General features: G+C 38.8%; 1 protein-coding gene across 2 annotated transcripts in view; it reads right to left on the bottom strand.

The window, feature by feature from the left end:
* Nucleotides 1-23,493, bottom strand: part of MOB3B (MOB kinase activator 3B) — an 84,517-nt gene that overhangs the window by 42,001 nt on the left and 19,023 nt on the right. For both annotated transcript variants that reach the window (XM_030969126.1, XM_030969127.1), the window contains exon 3: nt 4,138-4,746. In XM_030969126.1, the coding sequence (XP_030824986.1) occupies nt 4,138-4,555 (418 nt within the window). In that variant the 5' untranslated portion in view covers nt 4,556-4,746. The remainder of the gene's footprint in view (nt 1-4,137; nt 4,747-23,493) is intronic.

Here is a 23,493-nt window from a genome sequence, read left to right as displayed (position 1 = left end):
TTCAAATGCTTTATTTTCTTCATTGGGAAAAAAATTCATTATGTCAAGTCAGAAAAGAAGTCAATTTTCTCTTAGTTTCAGCAACATTTTCTGTTGCTTGACCATCTTCTCATTTCAATCTGGGGACTGGTTGAAGAATTCATGTGGTGATGTTCTTTGGCCTGTGTTATGCTGGTGTTCAGATTAGAATAAATGACATAATGCCCTGTGGCCTTAAATTTCTGTGTATCTTTCCCAGTGACTCTTACACAGAAAAAACCTCAGCATTCCATTCACTGAAAAGTGAATGGAATCCCAACAAGACATAATTACTCTCATTTTAAGGCTGCAATGAGTACAGGGAAGAACCTAAAGCAAATTAATTTATCATGTTTGGAAATCAGGATTTAAAGGGAGCACAGAAAAATAGAATTCTTCTGTGAGAATTCTTTCTTAGCTCCTTTTTTGAGGTTGCCAAAACTCATATGGTGAAAGCTGACACAGTTCAACAAAAAGTGCATCTTTTCCTAGGATCTACTGCTTTCTATTCTAAATTATTTCTTCAGACTGTTTACCAAAGGCTGACAAATATATTCCTTGAAAAGTGTTAAACAGTGAGACTAGTAGGTTCCCTAAAGAGCAACTAGTACTTACCAAAGAATTTACTCTAAAGCTAAATAAACCACAGGCCCATTACAAAAATTAATTTTGGGAATGGATAACTTCAGTAGTGGCTGAGCAGGTGGATAGATTCAGTTCTATTACTGCATTCTCACCCACTGAGGACTGACACAGATCTCTATGTGGTTACTTACAGAGCTCGTTTCCAGAGCTGTCAGCCTCTTGCATGCCTTAGATCCACTTAAATGGATAAAGAAATTGGTAATAATGGAAATAATAACAAGAACATAAGCATGTATACAATCTTCTACAAATAGTGAGGCCATTTTACAAAAACAGTCCTTCAAGTTTTGCTATACAAAGAAGTGATCTTGATATTTAGCACCTGCTTTCATCACCTGCACACAATTCTTGACAGTTCTTCTTTTTCCAAGCAACCAGCTCCCTGTAAGTGGGAGAGTGGTTGAGGGATGAGGCTCTTTATCATAAAATGAATAAAACAGAAGGACAGGGGAAAGCAGAAAGGAAATATGAGACCACAGGCAGACTGGTAAGAGGCCATAGACCATTGTATAAACACTGACAAGGTTAAATATAACATTTATAACAATTTATAACTCAATTGCATTTGTGGTTTTTTGTTTTGTTTTGTTTTGTTTTTTAACCACAGAGGAAAACCACCACCACAAAATGAAGATCCCACCAAACCTGGCTGTCCCTACTCTGAAATTATTTTCCTTGAAACTAGCTCCTCAGTGAAAGCTGCACTTAATCACAGTTCTTGAAATCCTTCTTTAGATAGTTTGCATGAGAATGCTAATTGAAAGAGGAAAAGTTTAATAGGATTAAGCTGAGAAAAGTGTGTTCAGGGTTTCTGTGAACACCACTTACTAACCCAACTCTGGATCTCCTCATTAAACTTATCTGCTAATGAAAAAGTCAGCCCAAATACCATCCACTGGACACATTTTTTTTCCCAGAACAATTCTCTTTAGATTAGAAAGATTCAAAGCAATGAAGCAATCTCTAATTTACAGCCACTCAACACTTTAAAACTGTTGTCCTGTTAGTAAGGTCATACATAAGCCTGTTTTGTTTTCTGAGTATATCATCTTTCAAGATTTATTTCAGCTGCTGTGAAGAATGAAGAATTGTCACCATTAATTTATGTGAATGAAAATAGAGATTTTAATTAGTACTATGCCTATGGTGCATAGGCTAACCAAAAGGCTGCTGCAGAACAGTTAGGAATAAACAGGTAGAAATAAACCTAACACAGCAACAAAGGCTCCCTCTCTGATCACTTGTGAAATGCAGCACAGGTAACAATACACATGCTCAGTGAATTTCATTCAACAGCTTTATAAAGCAGTACTCAGATAGGTTTACAGGTAGTATCACATTCAAATTTGGGGCTGATACGAAAATCAACCAAAAAGATTCTTTTGAAAGGCAACTTACCCCAGGAACAGATCCAAACTTCCTTTTGCATGTTTTGAGTCCCTAAGTAGGGACTTGCTCACATAAGAGATACCCAGAATACTAAATTCAACATAGCATATATTTTTCCCTGAATTGAAAGATCTAGAGCCTCCCAAACAATTTTACCAACAGTTTCATATGGAAAGCAGTTAATCAAAAAGATAATGAGAAATATGCAGGGGGCCAGCATGGTATCTGCAATAAAGGCTGAAGAGAAGGCTGAAGAAAGAAATAGGGGTACAAGTGCTGCTCTAATAATGCTCTAAAGGTATCTATAGAATCTCTTTACAGGACTGTCCAATCATCTCAGTCTGTAATATGAATATGGCACAGTCCAATACAAGCAGACTTGTCCCTTTCCTTTGGATCAATTCAGAGTGAGACAAAGATTTGTATGAACATTGGGCTTTCCTGTTTTTACTTTTGTCAGAGTCCAGCCCCATTTTAGAGACCAGATGTCTTTCCCCTTCTTCAGTTTCTCCATGTTCGATTTAATTGACAACAGCAGAAGCTGCTGGGAGAAGTAGACTGAGTATTTACTGATGTCATTCTTAGCTTACAATAGGTAAACCATCAGGACAAAAGTTCCTTCAGAAGCGTCTTATTACAAATATATTGGTGGAGCATGTAGGGCTGAATGCTTGCGTGTTAGAGATTATTAGTTGGTTCAGTAAAACCCATCAGCACACCAGTTGTGCTACCTGCTCCCCATATCTGCTGAGAGACAACACTTTCTACACAGGCAAACGATGCAAAACCAGAACAATATAATGAAAGCCTGCAGAAATACCAGTGGAAGCAAAATCACCTATTTCTCTGCACCTTCAAACAAACTTGAACTCCAAAAATCATTTACCCTGAAGAAACAAAAAGCAACCAATGCTTGAGAAATCAAACCCATTTTTCACTACACAAAATATATGATACTGCTTCTTCTGATATCATCCTTCTTCTTGCCATGTTGTCAAAGTCCAGATTAAAAATGTAATTAATGCATCCTTTCTACCTATTAGAGTAGAACAGAAAAGCGATAGAAACTATGAAACAAACCACAGATTTGTCCAGATAGATAGCCGTGAAGTCCAAATGTAAGGTGCTTCAATGGTCTGGAAACACTGATAGACACAGCCTCTCAATGCATTATCTACCAATTAGTCGCAGGCCTTAGCTGCCTATAAACTCCAAAATATTGGGCTGAACTTATCTAAACATATGTCATTCTTCCTGTTTGTTACTCATCTGGGCCAACCAATACATAACAACTTACATTTCTTACAGAAAGCCCCCAGCTTTTCCATTTGAAAGCAGTAAATCAGGATCCATTAATTAAAACTGCTAAAAATCATGCAAGTACATTTCAAAAGCATAACTTTTTTTGTTGTTGCATGCAGCCACAGCTAAATATTTATGTTGTCTACACTACACAATGCACTCTTCCACTTTCAGCAAGGATGTTTCTACCTACTTGTGCCACTCTTCAGAAAGAATATTATAAAAAGGAAATTTGTGAAGCTCTTAACAGCTCTCTCATCTAGACTGTCTGCTTAAATAATAACAAGGCTTATTAGTTATATGTAGTACTGAAAACAATACTTTGGAGAATAATTCACAACTTGTGAGTTTTGGATGAGAAATCAAGAAAAGGTGGGAGGGCTAAGTTCATTGCATTCTTCATTCTCCACTGTCTCATACATAAATGTACACACTATGAGAGTAGTCTGACCAGTTTTGCTTTCCATCCATTCTGTATGTAAGTAGCTGGCCAAAGTGCAAAGCTACAAATTTGATTAGTTTTCAAGAAGGTATTAACGCAATGCTGATCACCCTCAGTGATTAACCTGACAGGCTTGTCAGGGACAAATGTTTAAGGCTAACAAACACTACCATACCTATAAACCACAGTTAACATTTCACACACTGCATACTATTTCTGATCCCTCCTACTCCCCACCTGCTGTTCAAGAGCTTTTATGTCCCTAAATATGTGGGAAGAGAACATGCTTAGTACAAAAATGAAAGGCAGTTTATGCTTTAGGACTTCTTCCTTACACTTACCTACACTTGTGGGAAATATATCCTCATTGTTGATTTGCACCTCGATCCAGTCCATGAGAAGATTCATATATTGGGGTGCTGGCAATGCTGTGGGCTTCTTGTACTTCAAGTCATCCTGCCACCGATACTCATACCTGGGGCCTCCAGACATCACTGGGCAGCTCCTCTCTGTGCAGAACTCACAGATAGTCCCATAAATTAGGTTGATCCTGTTGAAGAAGTCGACAACATGAACAGCCACCCAGTCATTCTGGTCTTCTCCACTGGGCAACTGCACAGCTGCTTTCAAGTCCACGCCTGAGTTGAGAGATGCTTGCGCTCGTTTGTGAAGTTCAAACCTCTGTGTTCCAGGTTCAAACTTGCGTTTTGGGCGGAAAGTCTTATCTTTATTAAAGACTTGCTTGAGTGCTATGGACATGTCTGTTAATCTTCTGCACTGCAGTAGCTGGCTGGAAAGCACGTCTGAGATTTAATGCAAGTATCTGAAAACAGCTGCTCTCTATCACAGGCTTTCCAGGACCTGCTCTTTTTCCCAGAGAAGCTTGTATCAACTTCAGAGCAATTTATTAGCTCTTCCTCTTGAAAGCCTCCCTGAAAGGCTTCATTTCCCTAAGGATACAGAAACAATACACATCAATGGCAAGCTCAAGTCTGGTCCTGTTTTACCAGAATTTTCTAGCAATTATAAGATGAAAAATAATGTGTAATATGCTAGCCTTAAAAACTGCCCAACCCCTAACTAGAAGATTTTTTTTTAAAGTGACTCATTTTTTGAAGTATTAAGGAATTAACTTCTCTGTTCTTTTAAAATATCTACCCAAATAGAGGCTCTTAAGTTATAAAGATAGGAATTCAATAAATCTTGTATGATCTTCAGATTTTAAAACTAACTTTTTCACTTTGCTACATTTTTACAGCCACTGTATAACATTCAAAATGTGCATATGAGTCACGTAGGAAAAAAACCTCTGTGACAATTTAGAATCTTTATCTAACTGCTCCTGGAGCTACCAATGGGGCCTCTAAGTATTTGCATAGCTTCAGTGCTCATCTCTGTGGCAAAAGAAATCAGCAAGCAAAACTTATCTATATTTGTTCTCTGTTTCAAATTATTGAGGTGTTCACTTTTGCAAACCACATAGAACCAAATAAGAAGGATAACTATGGTATTGCACAGAAATAATTCCTGTTTCCCACTGTATGGACATTGTTACTTTTATTGACCTACCTTCAGAAATTCAGTAGTGGACTTAGATTTTTATTGGATTGTGTAGAACTATTAGCAATTGTGAAGCCACCGCTTTTTTATAGCTCTATTCATCTTCTTTGGAGGGGAATACTTGGCATTGTTCTTACAAAAGCAAGAGCATAGACTTTGTGTTGTTCCATCTAACCTAAGCTGGCAGTGGAATGGTTTTAACAGTGAGCCTGACTGAACAAATAAATTACTGCATTACAGCTTTGTTTGCTCTCATATATGTACAAGAAAGAAAGTATATTATTACTAAATGTATACACTTAGAAGTGACAGGATGGATAGGTGCTGCTTCAATTACACTTTTGTTTTAGTACTAAAGATTTTGTGAATAAATATAGAGAATAAACATTTCCTTCTGTGCAATATTTAAATTAAATAACACAATATATCTTAAACCTGCACATACAAAAATCCTCCCCTATCAGTGGCCAATTCTTATGGGATTATCTGTGTTCCACTGTTTCCCTTAACCAAAACCATGTGAATGAAAATTTTACTAGGCAGTGTGTGCCTAGCACTAAATTCTTCTGAAGACAGTGGCCTGAGGCTTTGCTGGGGGCAAAAAGGAAGAGAAAAAGGTGTTGCTTTCCTCTTAATATCTACAAGAAAGTAACACCTACCTTAGCAAAGAGAAATTTGGTGTGCTAGACTCTGTGTCCACACAATAGGATGCAAGTGCCACAAAAAAATCCTCTTCCAAATATGTGAAAGACTAGTATGCAAGCTAATTTGTTGGCAAGCAGCAGTCACATGGAATCAGCAGAGAAGTGTTTGCTTTAACTTTTCCTGATGGCATGATGGAGAGATATTCCAATCATTACCTTATAAACAGTCATTTTTCCATATCTGCAAAATCCAAGAAGTTTTGGAATTAGCTCCAGGAAGACTATTGTCATATCTGACATGCCCCTTGAGTAATATCCAAAGACTGAGATCCTGAATATTCCAGTCCAGAAATTCCTTCCCTGACAAACATCAGGGAAAGAAGACTTTAAACAGAAGTAGCCTTGGAACAGTTAAGTGTCAATGGCAAGAAATGAAGGTACTTTTAAATAGTCAACTTTGCCCTACAATTTGTTGTTTGTTACTAAGACCCCAAACATCCAGCCTCAAATACTCTGTGGCAGCCATCTGTTTATTTAAAAACCATTAAAATCATTGTGAGTAGTGCTGCATAGACTGAGCCTGTGACTGACACACCTGAAGGTGGCATGGAGCCAATGTCCCAGTTTGCAATAATAATAAGCAGGTTAAGTCCAGAATTTTACAGCTCAGGTAATTACTTTCTTCCCCACATTAATACACCTGATGCTCTTATGTGGTTTGACTCCCTTCATCACCTGCAAATATTCATCAGAATATGCAAGGAGTTTTATTTAAGACAACAAGCTGAGCAGCAAATAAAACTCATCTTCAAAAGAGACACTTTGAAACACAGTACTCACTGCAATTAAAGCTCCTTCAAGAAAAACAGAACACACTGTATTTTATAAGCTATGTTCTACTAAATATGCAAACAAAATGAATCACATTAAATAGTGTTTCCCACTCCTCTCCATATATTCAGGAAATCTGCATAAAATTAATTAATTCAGAGAAAATTCAACCAAAACATTCAGCAAACAACTCATTATCTCAAGTCTTATGTTGATGTTGAAGGTCTCTGTGGAAGCACACACACATAATGGTCAAATTCACCTCTAAGACTCATCCAAAAAATTATTCTACTGTGCAGCCAGATGAAACTGTTCTTTAACTGACCAGGCCAGAATCAGAACAAGCAAGAACTTCCTATACATTTTGTGTCTGGAGAATCTTCTGTTCAGTATCCTGCAATAAAAGCCAAGGCTGTTCCTCTTTCATCTTTCTGTAACTTTACAAAATACAAAAGTACAAAGCTTGTATCTCACTGTTTAACTTCTCTTAAGAGATACAGCTCTGCTAAGAGCTTATTTTTTTCCTCTTTCTCTGTTTAGAAATATGACTGAAGACTGCAATGCTAGGGGACAAACATACTGCTTTCTCATATACTCTCACATTCCAAGAATGCAAAACAGAAAACTATAAGACCTGACCTTTACAAAATACTGCAGTGAATCAACCCTATTAAATACTTTTTTTTTTGCATCCTGGTTCTTGATGGTATTTGCTATCTAATTGATCATTATCTTTACTCAAAAGCTAACAGAAGTGAAAAAAGAAATAAAAATTTAGGCTTTTGTAAACATTTACAAGCAACATTACCACTATTTCCTTGGAATAAAGAAGTTTTTCTTTTATTGACAGGAGACAAAGGAGCAGGCTCACCTTATTTTCAGTAGTGATCAAGCACAGGCATTTTAGGTTTGGATCCTTCAGAGGCTGATGCTAATGGGAGAACTCTAGACAAAATCATTGTGCTCTAAGACCATCTTTTCTGATTAGGCAATAAAGTGGCAGGTGTTAATGATAGGATGGCCACTCCTTTGCTTAGGCCTGATTCACTAATCCGTTGCAGGAACTCAATTACCTTTAGACTTCTAGCACTCCCTGTACTGCACTTGAATCAACAATCATGACAAGAGGTTTTTAATTTAATCTTAAACCACATACTGTCAATTAAAACTTTGTATGGGGGAACTTAAAAATCAAAGCTATTGCTTCAAAATTGCATAACATTGGCAAAAATGAAAACTCATCAGATAGCTTCAACAACAAATGACAAACAAAATCTCACCATTTTTAAAGAACTGAGAATGTAACTTGCCTTGCCAGTCATCACATTCACTTCTATGACAGTTTTCACCTTACAAGAATGAAAAATGCTTCCAGTTTCATGATCTCAACTGGTCTTGGGAAAACTGCTTCAAAACTGAAACACTGTGGACAATGTGATATGGGTCGGACTGAATCACAACTCCTTGAAACCTGTGGTACAGTAGCACCCACTCTCATTCCACATAACACTAAATTTGTCTCTTAGTAAGAGATACTTCGCAGTTTACTTCTATAGTAATGCCAACAGAACTGCTCCTGGTTTATACTTGCGTCAAAACTGAGAAACTGGCTTCTAGTCTTTTATGACAGGTTCTAACTATACATAAAGGCATAAAGAATGATGTTATCACTCATGGTATTTGGCTCAATGGTATGCTGGGACAGTGTCCTGCATATCCCTCTGAACTAAATTACTGTCCTGGTATGGGCAGCTCAGAGAGGTAATTCCTCCCAATGATTTAGTTTCTCTTTTTTTTCAGAGCAATGTATTTCTGGGACAGTCACCAATATCTTTTCCTGGTGGACTATTCCAAAGCATGTATAATGCAGCTGGGTGAATTCCCTTGCTGGCAGAGCTATGCCTGAAAATGGTAAACATAGACGCAGAGATGGTCTCAGAACAACCAGACCTCATAAAGCTTCATCCATGGCATCAGCACCACAGTGACCAACTCTTGTACTCCAGTTTGTGCACAGAGACAGAGACAGAAACTTGGCCTAAAATACCAACATCTGGAAATAATAAACCAGTCCTACCCATGCAGATACCATTTCAAAAAAACCACAACAAACACGCATCATGACCAGCATCATATCAGAGTCACTGCTGTGTTAAAAGTATACTATATACTTTCTCCACATATTTTCTATTAAATCACAGGGAACAAGAATGTTAAATGACACACTGTTTCTAGACACATACCTTTCATCATGACATTCTAGGGAGTTACACAAACTTTAGAAGTCTGCTGGGAAGATAGCTGATATAAATCCTGTTTTATTAAACCAGACAGTGTGGAAACATTACTTCTCCAACAAAAAACACACACAGAGATGACTAACCAGCAATGCACAACATGAAAACCAACTCTGCATCAGCTCACTTCTACATTTTTATATTTTTCTTTTTAAAATCTAAGTCTCCACTCCTCATTCTATTGGGAGTGGTACCGGTTGAGTGGGAATTTCCTTTCCTCTAAAGCTGCTGGGATTACTTTATGCTAGTAACCCAAATAATGACCTGCAGACTCAAGACACTCAGGTGGCTTAGAAAGAAGCCTTCTCACAGTCAGAAACACTTCTAACATATAACTGTATGCATTCATTTGACATGCAGTAACTACCTAATGCTCCATCTGGGCATGGGGAAGAAAAGGAGCAAGTGATTTTGCAAGACTAACAAAAAACCACAATTGTAAACAATCACAGGAATCAGCATAGTGTTTCCATAATCAAAGTATTAAGGCCCAATGGAGCAAATATAAATAACCTTTGATACTTTTCTAAGGTAGAAGGCTGGAAAGGGAAAGCAAGATACAATGGATAGCTGTCCATAAAACCGTGTGCTTTAAAAATGAATGCAGCTATGAAACAAGAGATGAATAGTTGCTAAATTGGATCAGCCTGAAATAAATGATTTATGGATCTTAAAAATACTGAGGTTTTCATAGGAATAAAATTGAAAAATAATGTTTGGCTAAAGAACACAATCATTGTCATGACTGAGTAGGAATGGCTTGGGCTTAGATCAGGGCACAACACATGACATTTGTAGTCATTTTTAGACTGATGCCCTTAAACATCGCATCATATTTTTAATGAGCATGTTAGGTAGAACTATTGTATTTATGCATCCCAATAATTTATTTACAAATATTTAATTCCAATTCTTTCAACAAACTTCCCTTCTATACAGATGGAGATGCCTCTCTTTCCTTTTAGGAAAATTTGTTGTACAAAACAATTAGAAGTTGACTTAAACTGCAGTAATTTCTATGACGAAGTGCATCAGCTGTTCAACAGCAGCAAAATCAGGTATGAGTGCTCAATCTTAGATGATAAGTGCTGTTTATTAGTGCAAATAAAGCATGCTTTTTCTCAATGGTGATAAATGTTTTAACAGATGACTGGCTGCTCAACTAGTATCATTCTAGTGCCTTTTACAAATCTTAACTCCAATTACACCTCATCTGAAGTTCTGCAAAAGTACACTGATCACCACAAAGGTACTGAAAATACCCTGACACTTATTTGCTACAAGTTTATATTGGTTACAGCATCCATGGCATTCTAGTTTGGAATGCGGACTTCCTGTAGCATATAATTTAAGGTGAATTGAAAAAAGTATCTCTCAGAACTACAGTAAAGAAACTACAAAAGATACATTAGTTAGATTACACTGAAATTCAGCTTATGCTCCCCTGTTACCCAGGAATAGGAGGTCTTAATCCATTACAGGCTGAAAGTCATGCAGGGTGTGTATGGCTACATTATTTTTCTAAAAACTCAGTCCTACTTCCTCTTCTCTCTTTTCATGTTCCTACCTTCTTGACATCTCCCCTGTGATACCTGGCCCAAGCACTTATATATTCCCTTGCAGGGAGCTGTATGAGACTCACATGTAAACTGTAATAATTAAAAACCCACAGATTTTTCATCCCAATCGACTTCTTTGATCCTGTTTGGTCACACAAAACAGGGAAAAGGAGAACATAAGAAAAGGTGTGTGGAAGGCAGAGGATGAGACAGATGGACTAAAACCCCATAGGGAGTGGTTATTTAGCCATGGCCACTTAAGTGAATTACAATGTTTGCCATAACAATTTCAGACCTCCCAAACTTTCAAGCAGATTGGGAACTCCCTTTAGCTCAGGCAACTACTGACAGTGACAGATCACAGTGAAACATGCAGTTATGACATTCCCTTTGAATGCTGTTTTGTTTTTTTTTTTATTGCACACAGGTTTTTCCAGTTCTCTCTCTGGTTCACAGGCTTTTTTACCGACCTGAGCTGTTAGTAGTACACGTGCAAGCACACTGAATCCTGTGCCACTAATCCTGAATCATGAAACCACATTTTCTAAGTACAAAACCAGCCTCTGTTTTCAGTTATCAAGCCCCAGTTACCTGCTACATCCTTCCACCACCAACAAAACAAAGCCTTTACAGCTGCACGTGGCTTGTTTCACCAGCTGCTGTTACAATCACTGCTCTTGCACGCAGCTGACCATACTGTTGGACTGCACAGGTCAGCTTACAAACTGCAGTATGAAGACCAACAGAACCGGCTCACTAACCCTGCTTCTGCCAAAATCTCTAGGTATATGGGGACAGAGACTTCATGCTAACAGTGGATGGTTGTTAGGCTTTTGCAGTATGCATACTGCAGCATTTGCTGCAACAGAGAGCAGTTATCCTTCATTCCTTTAAAGTCAATATACTAAGATCAGGTGAAAGGAGTAAGTTAAAATAGCCTTGAAGAAGAAGAGGACACAAATTAAATTACATTTTGATTCTCTATTATTCTGTAACATTTCTTTCCCCCAGCTTCCTTAACTTCTAATTCCAAGCCATTCCTGAAGATGAAATGTTGACTAAGCTGCATTCAGTGGGAGCTGTGATAATGAATGCAGAAAACAGAGCTAAAATTTTACTGTTACACTCTGAAAACTCTCCTTTACAAAACAATAACATGTCCTTATCAAACTGTGGTTGAACTTCAAAACTCTCTCTGTACTGTTCAGCTTAAATTCTAAACCTACATTCTGGCTTTTAAAAGCACTGACAAAACCAAGTAAACTCTGAGAGAGTTAAAATATTATTTCCTGCCTTCTCCAACATTATCAGATCATCCCTGCAATTCCCATATGAAAGCCTAAAACCAAATCCACTCAATTCTGTTGAAAATATGCTAGTCAGCTCATATGAGCTATAGGGAACAGAAAAATGTGCATACGCAAAAATGTGATTTCAGACCTCATTCCTGGGCCTTTCTGTACAAGGCCTATCTGTTAGAAGCCAGTAATTTATATGCCCTAGAACTTCAGGTGTCTAGTCTGCATACCCTGGCCAAACTCAAATTTTATTTTTGGTCTAAATCTCAGCTTTAGGAAACCGTGTATGTGCTCTGCTTTAAGAAAAATGTCTAAATCATACGTTCTATCTCAGTGACATTTCAAATAAAGCCACTTATTTTCTTGTCCAAGTAAAGCATGCAAAAAACCAGGGATACAATGGCAGAGTCAAGTTACAAACACTATACTGGCAAAGACAAATAGCTAACACTGTGGTGAAAACGGCACTTCCCACAAGCAAACACACTGAAAACAAGATGTAAAAAGTTCAGCTGACATCCACCCATTCACCCTTATTCTGGCTTCTCCTGCCAAAGCTCAGGTTAATGCAGGGGGATGGACAGCATAGACACACTGTTGGTGACACGGTGCCTTCAGCAACTTTTCTAAGAAATTCATTATATCAGAGGGATTTTCCAAAGCAAAGGAGGCTATGACGTCCTTTACTTTGTGCACTGAACCCTTTCTTAACAACCACTGATAAATCTGTACGTGAACATGATGATTTTCAGTTAGAAAAAAATTACCCTTAACTCCATGTTGCTAAGAAACAAAACCCACCTAAAATCATGTGGGAGTTCGTGCAACCCCTCAAATTGATTGCAAATAACTCAAAAGTGATAATTTAATTGTGAATATCTTCCAATTATTTATACCATAAATCTGTAATCTTGTTCTGAAAAGGATCTCTAGCAGCTGTAGGACCTAATCCATTAACTTTAAAACACAGCTCTGCATGATTATCAGAAAAGTTAAGTGTATGAAATAACAGCAGAAGTCTACTTTCCGTGGTTTGGATCAAAGTACTCAATATGGCAATACATAGAGTGGCAGCAACTACAGCTGATTATCACAAAATTCCTGAGTAGGAAGGGACACAGCAGGATCACTAAGTCCAGCTCCACGCACTGCACATGACATCCCCAAGAGTCACAGCATGTGCCTGAGAGTACTGTCTTAACACCTCTTGAACTCTGCCAGGCTTGGTGCTATGACCACTTCCCTGGGGACCCTGTTCCAGTGCCCAACCACCCTCTGGAGAAGAACCTTTTCCTGACATCCAGCCTTAACCTCCCCTGACATAAATTCAGGCCATTCCCTTGGGTCCTGTCACTGTTACCAGAGAGAAGAGATCAGTGTCCGCCCCTCCTCTTCCCCTCATAAGGAAGCTGTAACTGCAATGAGGTCTCCCCTCAGTCTCCTCCAGACTGAACAGACCAACTGACTTCAGCCATTCCTCACACCGCTTCACCTCAAGGCTCTTTAACATCCTCGTGCCCTCCTCTGGACTCTCTCTAGCAGCTCAATGTCTTTCTTGTATTGTGGCACCCAGAACTGCCCCCAGCACCCAAGGTGAGGCTGCCCCAGTGCAGAGCAGAGTGGGACAATCCCTCTCTCACCCAGCTGGCAATGCTGTGCCTGATACATCCCAGGATGGACATTTTCAAACTTATATCAAGGAGACAAAGGAAAGGTATTTGTACAGATGTCTTTTAAAGACTTCACAGATTTATGATTTCACTGTTTTATAGGTCAAGGGCATAGTGTAGTCATAGCATGCAATTTGGCAAGTGATAAGATGCTTTAGCAGCATGCAGTCACATGGCATAGCCTCTGCAAGTGGCAGTGGGGTCATAATTGTCTAGTTGTGGGATTTGTGCTTTCAAAATTCAAAGAAATAAATCATCCACAAGGTTGATTTCTACACAGGTTTTAACTTGCAGAACTGAACTGACTTGATGGCTGATAAGTAATTTCTCTGGAGAATAATTTAGATCCCCACAATGTAAACCTTAGCATGTTCAAACTTACCATTTGGCCAAAAAGACCTACTACCATGCATAGGGAAAAAAAAGAGAATCTGCTAGATAGAAACAGAATACCTAGAGTGGAGCAACCATCCACATTCCAGAGCTCTAAATCAGCAGTCTTGAAGGACTCACTTGGAGGAAAAAACCTGTTTTCCTTGCCATCCATGATATGTGAAATATGAAAGCAAGTAAAGGAAGTCAGTGACATCATAAATCAAAAAACAATATTAGAAAGAAGACTTGAGCATTATAACTACTTCCTCTGAGGAATGCCAGTCTCCTCTCCAATGACAATACAACTAATTGTTGCTGTAACAAGGATTTTTCACCAGGAGAGAGTTTAGGATAGCAAAAATGTGTTGCCTTTAATGCAGTTGAGCAGATAGTAACTAGCCAGCATTGTACTGACTGCATAGCTCTGCAAAGACCATAAAGTACCATCACTAGAGGAGCAATGCACAAGCAGTATGCCCAGGGAAAAACTATGGAATTGCCTTGTTCCCCCTACACACTGAAGAGTAACTTCTCAGTTTATGACTCTACTTTACCTTTCTAGTGAACTAAACTACTTTGAAAACTTTTTCTGCATACTGCTTAACCCATGGTGTGCTTCAGAAGGAATTTAACAAAGCACACAAAACTAATCACAAACTGATTTGGAATAAGGGTTTGGGTAATTTTTTTATATAAATAGATCACTGTGGCAAAGCCCTTTATAGTCAGAAGTACAGTATTTGATTACTCTTTACAATTTGTGGTCAGAGCAAGTCTCACACAATACAAGCTCTCCTTCTAAGCATATACACAAAAAAGTTACTGTAACAGAGCTATAGCAACAAACTCTTAAAAGGTATAAATACAGGAAAACTACCTTCACTGCCAGTTAAGGATCTTGCTTTTCAAACCAAGTTACCCACAGCTGTGACCAATAAATATCCAATGCCATAAAAGAAAGGAACAAAATTCATTATTCACACAGCATATGAACATGACCAGCCAGCAGGGTTGCGTTCTTTCTCCTATGACCATTGCAAGCAGCTACTCTGAAGCAAAATAAATGAGTGCTCCTTGCTGTCTGTGTGGCCACAGCTGCCAGCACACAGGGAAAGTACAGATGATAAGCTCTGGAAGATGCGATCTGCATTGTAGTACAGTGGTTCCCCACAGCCTGGCAGTGCCCAGTTTAGCTCTAAACAAAAGTCAATTGCTGATTTTTATAAAAAAAATTGATAGTAAAGACGGTACAGTTTGAATGCAGGAGTTGTCAGGTGGCTAAGCTTCCTCCTACAGAATGCATTTATGCAGCATGTTTCCCACACTATGTCCCCCATAATTTCTGATCAAGAAAAAGGAAAGCCTGGTAGCTTCTTGTTTCTACTTGCACATTTTTGTGCAGCACATGCTGTGACTCAACAGGAAGGTCTTTGTCTCAGATCCCAATCAGAGTACACCATTAAAAACTTTAATTTGCTGCTCTAATTAAAAGGTCACTGGGGTTTCTGTGGTGATGTTTATTCAGGACCCCTTGAAACCTTAAGGCCACTCTCCACCATATCTCATCCCATGGCTTCACAGAAGAATTTTAGTGGGAACTGTTAAAAGCATTGAAATCTTGGCACTTTCTAAGACAGTGTAGATGCTGGGAAAATATACTGCAGGACAGCCTGTCTTATCAAAGACACATCCAAACCAAAAGATGGTTACTGTGACACAGCACTGGAGGAATTGACAGCATTTTCAGTATATCACTAAACCATGCATATAACCAATTCACCAGTAAGATTCCTATTCTCTCAAAGTAAGATTTCATAAGACTGGCACAATTGCGTGACACTTAAAGACATCAGAAGCAGAGGATGGTTCAAAGTAATCATAGCAAAAAAGAAACCCAAACCCCAGAGCACCACCACTAAAATCAACAAAAAAACCCCAAAACCAAACTGACAACCAAAATCACCTGCCAAAGACATTGTCTCCCCGCTCCCCCCACCCTCAAACAACTAAACAAAATCCTCAACTCAAAAAAAGTCCAAAAGCCAGAAAATCACTGAAGAGAGAAAATGTGAGATAAGCAGGAAAAGCCACCAAAATGGTGGAGAAGTCATTGGGGCAAACAGCCCTGTATTATTTGAACTACCTGCACTCAGTCTGAGCCTTCTATCTTATTCTTTTAACAGGTTATCCCCAGTTTGAGAATCTGAATATACGGCACTTTATCATGAGTTAATATTCCACTGGTGAAAGACTGAGTTAAAAGAAAAGCCAGGAGAGATTCAAAATAAAACCTTGCAGATAATTTGGAGAACCTTACACAAATAATATTTCATACATTCAATATAATTGTATTCAACTGTAGAAAAACTACAACAAAGAATATCCTCCCAAAATATCACTTACTGCTTGATTAGTGCCTGAGGTTTCTACCCTATTGCAGTCTTCTCCTCACTTCTGTGCATTCTTCCAAATGGGAAGCACTTGGATTGGCAATCGGTTTTACACCCGGTCATCCAGACCATGGCCTAGATGTCATGCCCTCTCAACATTATGACAGAAACAAGAGTAATTGTTGTATTTTTGAATATCCTCATGCCCAGGTTGTTTTATCTCTTTTCCTTTACTACTTCCTGCCAGAGACACACACTCTTCAATGCATAAAAATAATGGTCCTAGATCTTTTTATCTGTTTAGCACTTCTGTTACATAGCTGTATTATATTTATTCTAACATTTTATTACCCACTAGAATTTGGTGGAATCTTTAACAACATGGAGGATACTGATTAATTCACACAGATTTTAGCACTTGTAATTTATTCCTGAACTGGCACAAAGACAGGACAACCTTAGACCTACTTCCCCCTATGGTGCTTTCATCATTATAATTGCTACATAATAAATGGTTAGGAAATTGCATTGCTACCTTGCTATTCTTTAACCCACTTCAATTACATCTTTTGCCACTCATGCATTCCATACGTTTATGGTCTTGATCCAGTCCACAAATTATTTGAGTATACCCAGCTGTATCACACACAAGATCTGCTATTAGAGAGGCAGATACCATCAGGATTTTTGAGGTAGCAAACACCACAGATCCCAAGAGTACTCCCAAATAATAATATATCTGTTCTCTGAAAAGAATGCCATCCAGGTAACTAACTCACAAGACTGACAAATCCTCATCCTAGTACAGCAGGGACTGAAGTCCAAATTTTCTTTAGAAAAATGAGTGAGAATCCTGGATAACGAGCCACAAAACCAAGTTTCTAAGCAAGAGGGTTTTTGAGCCACTGTCACTGTCTTGGAAATCATTACTCTGGTGTCAGAAAGACTGGAAACTTCAACTATGGATATTTCTTTAGGACCCACAAATAACACCTGAGTACCAAGGTGCAAAACAGGGAGGTGCATCTGCAGTTGTCATGATTACAGCCAATTGGATGGTAATGAACTAACACACTGCTTCACATGTAGAAAACACACACCTCACTGATGCTGTAAGATTGGGCCAAATTCTGAAATGCTTTCCTATATTGTTCTTTGTGAGGAACTTCTATACCTTCTATTCCTTTCTTAATTTTGAAACACCTTCTTCCCTCTCTTAACACTTTCTTTTTCTTTCTTCTCTCCTTCACTCACCCAGACACTGCACCAGGCTTTGGATTAAGTGTCAGCTAAATAGCAGTTCAGAAGAATGACAGGCAGACACTAAAGCAAAAGCTCTTGGCCACATGGCATTTTGTCTCCATTGAGTTTCTAACCCTCAGTTCAACTGTAGAAAACAATCAGGCATATATAAAAAGATAGTGTAAACTACCTACATTTGCTGCCCTTCACATAATCATGTTCAGACAGGTTCAATTTTTAAATTATTGCATGTATGTGGGAGTACATGCAATTAGAGGATTATTCTTCTTGTGGACTTCCTGTTTTTACAACAGGACAACATACTACAAGTTAGACAGCCTGTAAGACCAGAACCTATCAGGCAACTCTTCACGTGCTTGCTCTAAAATAAAAGCTCCATTTAGGTCAGAGCCATACTGACATGGCACACATGGGAATTCAAGATAAAAACCACTACTCAATCTGTTATTCAATTCTAATACATCTGCTTAAACTGACATGAAAAATGTGGTATAAGTGGCACATGTATTTAGAGAATATGGTTACTATAAAGGAACATGATAAAGTACTTCAAATACTGAATATGCCAGTTATAATTGCAATGGAAAATCTACTATTGCCAGAAAATCAGAATTTTCCAAATTCTGCTAAACATCATCATTCTTCTGTTTCTTTCAGCTCTAACTTCTTTATTATAAAACAAACATGGACACTGGCACTGTATTTTCCACTACTTACTGAAAAAAAAAAAAGTAGGCAAAACAACAGACAAGACTCGTTATGTCCTAGATATTGAAAAATAAAGACCTAACTTACAACACACACATACATTCAGATTCAAATATATTTCAATCACTGTATTGAACAGAAGCAGACAAATAAGGCTTGCAAAACTTCATGTCTATATTTCAACAAAAATAATTTTCAGAAGTCCATCCTGACCTATCTAATGGGTTAAATGAGATTTACTTTATTATAAACATACTGATAGTCTTGTGAATATAATAAAAATATAAAGTAAGGGTGCTTCTGTAAATGTGTAGGCCCCAAGCAAACACTATAATTCCAAGGTAATTTAGCAAAGCAGATTCTGTCTACAGAGTCATGCAGATATAGGCATGTAGATTTTCTGTCCTACAGAGATATGGTAGGCGCTATCCAGTTCTATAGATTTAATTCAAAGCTTGTAAATTTGATGCAATCTCCAGTTTTTTAGAAGACCCACTTATGGAAGTAGAACATAAACCTTAACACAGGTACCCATCCAACACCCCTAAAGCCAAGTGACACAATACCCTGAAAAACTCCACAGAACAGATGTCATCTGTAGTAGGTTGGATACACATAAAATGTATCTGTTGACAGCAGTCTTTGGATAAACTGACTCATATTTCAGCATTGTGGCAGAGATACTGTACCTAAACTGTGAAACCGCATACTCCATGCCTGAACTGTGGTTTTCACAAAAGAGATTTCAACATATGGCTGCTAAAGGGTAAGAGGTAACCTTATATGCTCTCTTCTGATCTCTCACATCCCTTTGTCATTAGAACTGTTAGATTAATTGCATGGTTTATTCCAGCATCAGGCAGATGTTACAGAAGAGCTTCACTGAAAAAATGCAGGAAAAATTATGTCAAGCTTTATGTTTCTTGTCAGTTTATGACTTTGTAATATTTTGGTTTCTAAGACATTATCAGATGAATTAGTCTAGGGTGCAGATGGTGTACTGTACTACTGTTCACAGGAGCATCAAAAGATGAAACTTTGATGGAATATATTCCAAAGTATAGGCAGCAAGCCAAACAAGTGAATTGGCCCAACTGCACTTCTTTTTTTGTGAGAAGGTATCATGAAATGGACTGAGGAAAGGAGACATCTATGAGAAATACAAGGAATCATCTGACTAACCCAGGCCCCAGTATCCCAAAAAACTAAAATGATCCCTACTATTATCCTACTGTCTACATTTGAGTTGAAACACTAGCATGTACACAAAAGATCCTTAGAAATAAACTTTGAGTACAAACACAACATCTCATTTAAGCTCTAAGTCCTCTAAGCAGGGAATAAGAACTAAGGCAAACTTTTTTCCCCCAAGACAGAGGTAAAGAGAAGCACAGAACAGCACAAAACTGTCTCATGAAGACTTCACCTATGACCCAGTTAACACCTTCCTAAAGTAAAGTAGATGTCTTTTTGTGGGTAAACATGTTCCCACACTAGGTAAAATTTCAAATCAATTTTCTGTGTCTGTTTTTGCAGACTGTGTATCAGTTTTCTCTGCTATCATACCCATACATATTCTGTCATGTTTACAGATCTGAAAAAAATATTTGCTAGCAGTGGAACATTAGTTACAGAGGAAAACTTGATGATCCTGTGGAATGTAAGTAGTAACAGTCCCTTTTACCTATTTCTGTTTAAGGGAAAAAACAACTCTGGAAATACTTTACCTGTCAATCATGAGATGCAATGTGATGTTAAGGACTTCCTAACTATGACACTTTAAGAAAGAGTTCTCAAAGAGGATTTAGCACTTCAGAATTGCTCACACTTGCTTCTTTTTATAATACCATTCTAAACCAGTCCACTAATGGTAATTCTACCATCTTCTTTCTACTGAACATAAGAGGTAAGAGAGTAGTCTGCAGGGCAAACAAAGATTTGGCCTTCCAATATTAAAAATCATGGCAAAAATATATTTTAGGGGATCTGATTCCTTGTGGGCTTCCCATGAAGTGCTTTTGAAATAAATCTTGGAATTTGAGTCTGAGAGATGTTTAAAAACATTGTGCATGCTCCTTTGCATGTCCCTACCTCTAGTTTAACTAATAAAACTAGTCTGCCCTGTCTTAAGAGAAAATTAGCTTTGATAATGAAAAACAGTGAGTTTGTGGTGAATGTAGGACAAATGCCTGAAAGTATTACTACAGCTACATAAAAACAATCATTAGTGCATAATTGAATCCCACAATTTACAAATGAAAGAGCAATATGAACAACACAACAATGTATCATCAGCTTAATTTACTACATTGCTGAGAACAAGTCTATATTATGAGCAGCTAATGGCCCTGCCTTAGAAATATAATGATTACAAAAAATAACTCGGCAACTCCACTCTTCTGGACGGTATGTCAAATTGCACAGCATAATAAACAATCACACATACTACAACAAATAAATGCATGAACAAAGTTTCTAACAAGCAACCCCAGGAACTCTCAATTATCTATCAGTATATTAATTCAGTAGAAAACCATTCATGAAGAATAGAAAGTAAGACAACTATGCCTCTGGACTGGCATGGTCTAAAAAGGACTAAATTCTGAAAAGGCATAGGACTGAATTTTGCCTGTATGATTTGAAGGGCCAACATTACCAGCCAGACAGGCAATTCCACAGTGAACACAGCCTGATCACCCAAGCCAAGTGACCTAGCCATAACTGATACTTCATCACTGCCCCCCCAGGACATAAAAATGTATTGGCTTTCTGGTTACCAGCCCAGCCGAGTTCTCAATGTTTTTGTTCCTCAAAGCATGAAAACCAGGGAAGCCTTCTGGCCCTCTGGAGCACACTAGTCCAGCAGTATGTTCAGGCTAATCAATGCTTCAATAATGTACAACATTTGTGCCATTGGCTCTGGCACAAATAAATACAGTAGTCCAGCAGAACCAAGTGCAGCAGCCACTGCCACGACTAGAACATGGCAAAAGGTAAAGCCTTCATGTAAGCTATGTGGGTTATTTTCATAGCAAAGTACATAAACCTGGAGTATTTCTTCTTGGAAAAGGCATTGGATAGTGGTAAGATATAGGGAATTACAGTAAGAACCAAGGCAATTAGCAGCCTGAAATGATCTTTTGTGGCCTCCACTTGTGCCATTACAGGCTATCAGTCACCTTATTTTGTTTTCATTGTATTAAATATGTTGCCATGATGCAGTAGGCATTAAATTAAAAGGCTCTAACCAGTTGAATTCAGACACTCAAAGTTAAATTCTTTATCTAATAAATCATATTTACTCCCTATTATGGTGTGAACCTTTCTACTGTGGTGTAAATTAACTTCTTATACCTACCTTATTTTGTCTTAGAAGACATTGAGTTATGACCATCTGTATTGGATTTCCATGGCCTGGTTCTGGAAATGGCAGGGTGGAAGGAAAGGGAGGGACTCTGGGATGGCTTTTGTGAGAAGATGCTGGACATTTCTTCCATGTCTTACAGAGCCAACTCCTGGTGGCTCCAAAGACAGATGTGCCTTTGGCCAAGGCTGTACCAATTAGAAATGGTGGTAACGCCTCTGTGTTAACATATTTAAGAACAAAGAAAAACAAAAAGAGGTTGTGCAGTTGTAATTGTGACCAGAGAAGAACAAAGTGAGAACATTTGAGAGGAACAATGCTGCAGATACCAGGGTCAGTGAAGGAGAGGCAGGATGTACTCCAGGCACTGGAGCTGAGATTCCCCTGCAGGCCGTGGTGCAGCCCATGGTGAAGCAGCTGTGCCCCTGCAGCCCATGGAGGGATGGGATTGCAGAGATCCACCTGCCTCCTGTGGAGATGCCCATGCTGGAGCAGGTGGATGCCTGAGAGGAGGCTGTGATCCTTTGGGAGACCCACGGAGAGAGGGGCCCTGCCCCCAGGCTGGAGCAGCCTGTCCTTGATGGACTGCAACCCATGGAAGAGTGACCCACACCACAGCAGTCTGAGGGGGGCTGGTGCCCAAGGGAGGGACTCATGTGCAGCAGGTCACAGGGAGCTGTTGTTAACGAGATGGAGCTGCATCAGAAAAATTCATGGAGAGCTGTCTCCCATGGGAGACGCCCCAGGGTGGAGCAGGAGAATGACTCCTCTCCCAGAGCAGTGGGAGCAGCCTCAGGTGGTGAACTGATCATAACCCCCATTCCCTGTCTCCTTGCACCACCAGGGTAAGAGGTAGAGCTGGAAAGAGGGAGGAGTGGAGGGAAGCTGTTGTTAAGGGCTCTTTTTACTCCTCATTTTCCTGCTCTGATTTTCTTAGTAATAAATTCAATGCATACCTCTAAGTTGAACCTGTTTTGCATGTGACATTATTTGATGAGTGATCTCTCTCCTGGTCCTTATCTCAACTCAGGAACTCTGTTAAATATTCTCTCCTCTGTCCAGCTGCAGAAGGGCGTGAGTGAGCGGCTTTGGTGGGTATCTGGCAACCGGCCAAGGCCAACCCATGACATCATCTTTTAATCCTAACTAGGTTCCTAGATAAGAACATGAGTAGGACAGACTCTGGAAAACAGAAGCTGTATTGGTGATCCACAGCTCTCTCTCAGGCCTTTATTTATTTGCTAAGTTCTGTTTTGTTAACATGTTAGTTTACAGTATGGTGCAGAATATAGTACATGGAAAAGAGGTTATTAGTTACTGAGGTTATCACAGTAGACTCTGATGCCTGGTGCCATGTGGATTCTGCAGTCTGTCTCAATGGAAAAGCCTTGAGAACTTTGAAGACTCTGGAGACTCTGCAGGAAACCTATTTAGTTGAGCGGGAGAGCTGGCTTACACAGGCATCTCCCAGCTTGTGCTCCAGTTGTACTGCTAAGAGATTGATTATTAATAATTTGCAATTCTGTCTAAAAAATAATGTGACTTGGGGATTGCATTTGGGTGATTGTATTTTGTAAAGCAGAACACACCAGAACTTAAGATTGCCTGAAGCAAACAGAAGAAAGTAAGTTCTGCACCCTTCAGACTCCTCATGAAAGAGAGAAGCTGCTTAAACATGTAGTCAGGAAGGAATGCAAAATCCCATTACTTGCATAGGATTTTGGAAGTAAAAAAACAC

This window comes from Camarhynchus parvulus, chromosome Z (genome assembly GCF_901933205.1).
Source record: "Camarhynchus parvulus chromosome Z, STF_HiC, whole genome shotgun sequence".
Taxonomy (NCBI): Eukaryota; Metazoa; Chordata; class Aves; order Passeriformes; family Thraupidae; genus Camarhynchus; species Camarhynchus parvulus.
This window is presented reverse-complemented; position numbering and strand designations above follow the sequence as displayed.